This window comes from Podarcis melisellensis (assembly GCF_964234715.1).
Source record: "Podarcis melisellensis genome assembly, chromosome: 9".
Taxonomy (NCBI): domain Eukaryota; kingdom Metazoa; phylum Chordata; class Lepidosauria; order Squamata; family Lacertidae; genus Podarcis; species Podarcis melisellensis.
This window is the reverse complement of record NC_138541.1, coordinates 74,852,666-74,857,843: the sequence shown is the minus strand read 5'-3', so window position 1 is coordinate 74,857,843 and position 5,178 is coordinate 74,852,666. Positions and strand designations below refer to the sequence as shown.

Below are 5,178 nucleotides of genomic sequence, written 5' to 3'. Positions count from 1 at the left end.
TGTATAAATAATAATACTTTGGAGCATGTGATCTTTAACACGTTGAATAGTCTGCGCTTTGCCCCAGCAGACAACGATTTCAAAGCCCCTCTGCGAAGGTAGCTTGTTCCGTGACAGACACACTGCTTTAAGATTTAGTTGCATAAAAATAAGTGGGCATTTTAATATAAAGACTGCATTACTGTTATGCAGATAAAAACTGGTTTAAATATCTAAATACGCTTCTCAAAATACAGGCCGAACTACCAACAAAAATCGTTTCCGCCTCTATTTTTTCGTGTTTAGCTGCCAATTTTGATCCTAGAGTCATTAATTCATAATTGCAAGTAGGCTTCAAAAATTGGAAAAGCTTTATGTTTACAAAATATACCCTTCAAGCTTTACAGGCGTCATGGATGTTCCCTCCTCACCGGCTATTTCAACGTTCTCGTCTTATCATAAATGGTTAGCTTGTTCCAAATAACACTAAAAATTAGTTTGCTTGCTTTTTAAAAAGAGGGCACCCAACCCCTCAGTATTCCACAATCTCTATGCTGGGAATAGCTCCGAGCTAAGAGACTAAATTATAGTTGAGTGTACTACGATAATACATATGTTTACAGCTTGATGTACATCCCAGAGTAACTTATCTGGCGAAATCCCTTCTTCATTTCTCCTTCCCCCACCCCCCAAATCAGATTTGCTACAGCAAACTGACGAAACTGGGATTAATATTGTGACTTGGACTTGCTTCCATAAATATTTAGGCAGAGAAAAAGGTTGGTTAAAGAAACATAGTTTACGCATGCATAATACTTCATATAATACCGCATTACAGTCGCTAAAGACAACTTATCAACTGAAGTTTTACTCTAATATGTTGTGAACAGGACACATGAATGCGCATTCCAGCTTTCCACAGGAAACATATTTGAACATGACTGAAGGAAATCAAAGGCTTGGCAAATTGATCGTTTTCAGCTGCTCAAACAGAATTAGGCTATAACATGACGTCAAGGGAAGTATAAACTATTATAATGGGGAGCTTGGGGAAATGGTTGAAGAATGAAAATTATTAAGGAGGATTTGAAAACATTTTATACCATAAATTAAAATCAACTGAATAATTATAGCGCATACTTCATATATGTTGATTTCTGGGGTGTGAGGGACAGAAAATAAATCCGAATATGGATTTTATATCTTAAATGTTACAGCAAGAAAAGATTGAAGTTATTTTTTTTCCTCATGAAAACCGGTCCAAAATTCAATAATTATTTGCAAATTGGAAAGCAAATCTCTTTAGCATCCAATTAATTCCAGGTTGATTTTTTTTTAAAAAGTTACAAAACACCCATTGACAATCAATTTCAAGGTAGGCCACCTAAGGCCTTTCCTAAACAAGATACCGAATGAAAAGCTTTCAGAGGGAGGGTGATAAAACTATCTTGTCGAATGCCAATACTTCAGTTTCCCTCAATCTTCCTCATCCTATGAAAAGGCAATAAACTATGCGACAGATTCACTGTTTCAACTATACTTTTGATCCGAGGAAGAGCTGCGGGGGGCGGACAAGGGAAGGAGGCCGTGGTCCCTGTCATTGTGGCTGGAAAAGTAAACATCTTTACATTCTTTTCTTACACAACATTGCCGCCATTAAGAAACGCGAGAAGCCCGTCCGCAGATCTTCGGAGTATAAGGAGAAGTGTCTCTAGGACTTGAGCCCGCAAACTAGGGTTGGCCTTTTCTCCAGTATTCCTGGACGCAACCCTGGCGGGCTCTTGCTCAGGAGAAGTCCGAGGAACACAGCTCAAGTAGAGACTTTTTGCTTGGCTTTTTGAAAAAAAAAATATTATTAGGCCCGGGGAAAATATATAAGTTTATTGCACCTTTAAAACAATCAAAAGCATCCAATCAAGTAGTTTGGGACCCAGAAAGGAAAGCGGTGTCCAGGCGGCCGAGGATCAAACGAGGCCCGTCACTTGCGAGCGGAGGAAGGGCGCCGAGGCCGCGGGGAAGGTCGCCAGCGGGTAGGCGACGCTGCCGGAGACGGCGACCAGCGGCGGGGAGGCGTGCGCGGGAGGCGGCAGCGGGAAGCAGCCCAGCGCGCCGCCCGCCAGCGAGTTCTCATGGTACAAAATGGGCACGCGGACTATCCTTTGCGCCGCCGTGTGCGGGAGGTTGGCCGCCTCCAGGTCGGCCGCCAGCTGCCTCTTCCACTTGTTGCGGCGGTTCTGGAACCAGATCTTCACCTGCGTCTCGGTGAGGTGCAGCGAGGCGGCCAGGCCGGCCCGCTCCGAGCTGCTCAGGTAGCGCTTCACGTCGAAGGTGGACTCCAGCTGGAAGACCTGGCTCCGGCTGAAGACGGTGCGCGTCTTCTTCTTGCGCCCGCCGCCGCGCGCCTCGCCGCCCTCCGACTCCTCCGCGCGCTCCTCGTCCAGGCTGCTGCCCTGGCTGCTGCTGCCGCCACCGCCTTCCTGGGCGCCGCCGCTGCACGCCAAGTCCTCGCTTTTCGCGCCGGGGCTCAGCTCCGCGGCCACTTTCTCGCAGCAGCCGCCGTCGCCTCCTGCTGCTGCTGCTTTCTTCCCGGGAGATACCTCCTCGGGGATCTCCGGAGAGTCTCTGTCGCTGGCTGAAAAAGGAGGAGAGGGTGAGCGAAGCAGGGACGGGCCAAAGACTGCAACGAAAGGATCCTGAGCTCTGACCTTCGGCCATCCCCCTCCAACAAGCCTTGCTCAAGTGCTAACGGCGCTGCCGGTTAATTCACCTCGAATTTGTGCCGGCAGCTAAACCCTAACTGTAAGTATCTGTAGGTATCTGGACTCGCTAAGGCGCGCAACGCTATAAAACGATCGGACTTACTGGCGTGGCTGTTTCTCTCCCCCTCGTTATTCTTGTTTTCCTCTTTACTATGTTACAGGAGGAATTTGTGTTAACAGAGTGCTGAGACAGCCAGCCTCTTTGGGCAGACCCCAGACCCCAGCCCGCCCGCCTTGAAGCCTTCAAGATTCAAGCGCCAAGATCTGACGATCACGAGGCTCCCCGGAGCAATTTAAAGTGCAGGGAATGGGGCTGCACGCCACAAGGCCCAACATAGATACTACAATGAGTCGAGGTGTCTGTGTTTTTAGAAAATAGGCTGCAAAAAGCCAAATAAATTCCCCAATACCGTCGTTGCTTGTGGCACACCCCAAATCCTAGTCTCCTCTCGCGCAAAGTACCTTTTGCAATCCTCGATCTCTCCTGCTGAAGTTAAGCAAAGCCTTTGTTTGTGTTTGTTTTAGGGACAAAGCCCCCAAGCGCCCAGCTCAGTTAAAGCTAAACATCTGGATTTAGCCAACTTTCTTCTCGCTAATAGGCGACAAAGTGGTCTCTTCCAGCTAAGCCGAAGCGCTTTCCTCGGAAGCCGCTTCTCTTGTTTCCAAAACTTGCTTCCGAGAAAGGCGCTCCGGTGCTGCAGGCTGGGCCCGCGTTTTAGACTAGGCCGGAGGCCGAGCTGCCCTGGGGACTGAGGGAAGAGGGACTCCTTACGACTGGATGTATATGTGCTAAGATGACCAGATTTTTTTCAATGAATCCGGGGACACTTTCCAACTTCAATGGATTTTGTATGGGGACTGATTTGTAAATCCGGGGAAGAGCTATAGGTTGTAAAAACATTTCACATTTCCAGAAAAGAAATGTCGTTTTATGTCTCCAAAAGAAAGACCTGGTTGCAAAAACGAATCTTTCGCGAGAAATATTATTTCTCTCTCTCTCTCGGCCTTAATAATGTCTTAAGCAAATTCTTGTGACACCCCAAGGATAGGACTGGCCCACCGACAGTGCCAGGGCCTGCGGTCGACGGGGCGACCGGGACAGAAGAGGAGGCAGAAAGGAGTTGCACTTCGTGGGGCCCGCGGAGAGAGGTCGGCCGGCGACCCTCTCTGAACAGCGGAGCACAGGGCAGGAAAGGGGTTTCTCTTTAAATGTTTATTTTTATTTTTTATTTTTAAAGGGGGGTGTTTCGTCCAATGCCAGCGGAAACTCTGGGGAAGTACAAGGGGGTTTGTTTGGGCCTCAATACGCTTTCAAGAGCCGCTTTCACTAGCCTTGAACCCGGCTGGGCTTCCTTCCGTTGGGGAGCTCCACGACCCCTGTCCCCTCCCCGCGAGGCTGTCCCTCTCAGAAATGCCCTCGTGCAATCTGACGAGACACCCACTCCCGGGCACAGGGGTCGGCGTGATCTCCGTCCGCTGAGCCTGGGGAGCGGCCGGGGGCCCGGGGCCGGGAAGGGGAGCTGCGGCGACCCCGGAGGGCGACGGGCACTTACTTTCCGGACTGGCGCAGCCTATGAAAGCCACGTGCGCTCTTCTGTACCAGTCCACGGTGCTCTCCCGGAGCGGGTAGCCGCGCAGCCCCAGCCCGAAGCGGGAAGCCTGGCACGGGCAGCAGGCGAGCGAACAATGGCTGCCCGCGAAGCCTCCGCCGCGCGCCCGCCGCGCTTGGCGCTCGTCGTCGGCGCCGTCCGGCCGCTGCTCGTCCTGGGCTTTGGCGGCCAGCAAATTGGCGATGAAGAAGGAGGAGACGCGCGCCGGCGCCGAGGCGGGAGGCGCGCTCTCCGCGGCTTCGTCGGGCATCGCCGAGGGGAGGCGAGAGCCAGCGCGGCGGCCGCGCTCCGGGCTGCTGCCAAGGCGAGGGGCGCCGCCCGCTCAGCTCCCCGGGCTGGCCAGGCGAGGCGCCGTCGACGGAGTCCTCATCCGCGAGCGCAATCGGCCCTCATTTCCTGCCCGGGCAGCGCGCAGGGAAGCCCCCGTCCGAGGCGCCAGGGGCTGCGCCAAAACCGGCCCCGGTCCCGCGCTCGGCCCGCGAGCAGAGCTTCCCGCTGGGACGCGCCGGGCGGGCAGCCGGGATTCCTGCGCGCGGCTCGGCCGGGGAGCGCCCGGGAAGAGCCCGACGGAGAGCCAGCGAGCGAGCGCGCAGCCCCGGGCTCGACGCCTCGCCCTCGCCAGCCTCGTTATTTAGGTCAATTGGGGAGCAAATCAAAACGCAGAAAGCGAGACTCACTGGCCGCAACTCCGGGAGAGAGGAAGGAGGCCGGAATCCGGGACTCCCATTGGTCAGCCGGGAGGGAGAGGACAGACGGAGGAGCCAATCACGACCTCGGCCACGGAAGGATGCTGACGACCAGATCGGCAGCCTGCGCGCTGCTGGCAAAGC

At 53.2% G+C, this 5,178-nt stretch overlaps 1 protein-coding gene across 1 annotated transcript; it reads right to left on the bottom strand.

Annotated features, from left to right (window-relative positions):
* Window positions 1–1,845: 1,845 nt before the first annotated feature.
* HMX1 (H6 family homeobox 1) lies at window positions 1,846–4,678 on the bottom strand. Its single transcript, XM_081925767.1, has 2 exons — window positions 4,292–4,678; window positions 1,846–2,611 (listed from the first exon to the last, which is right to left on the bottom strand). The coding sequence occupies exons 1-2, from the start codon at window positions 4,596–4,598 to the stop codon at window positions 1,944–1,946; spliced, it is 975 nt and encodes a 324-aa protein (XP_081781893.1). The 5' UTR covers window positions 4,599–4,678; the 3' UTR covers window positions 1,846–1,943.
* Between the last annotated feature and the right edge of the window lie 500 nt (window positions 4,679–5,178).

Coding starts and splice junctions, on each gene's coding strand:
- HMX1 (XM_081925767.1), bottom strand. CDS start 4,598: ATGCCCGACGAAGCCGCGGAGAGCGCGCCTCCCGCCTCGGCGCCGGCG. Junction 2,612..4,291: donor AGGCTGCGCCAGTCCGGAAA/GTAAGTGCCCGT, acceptor CTCCTTTTTCAG/CCAGCGACAGAGACTCTCCG.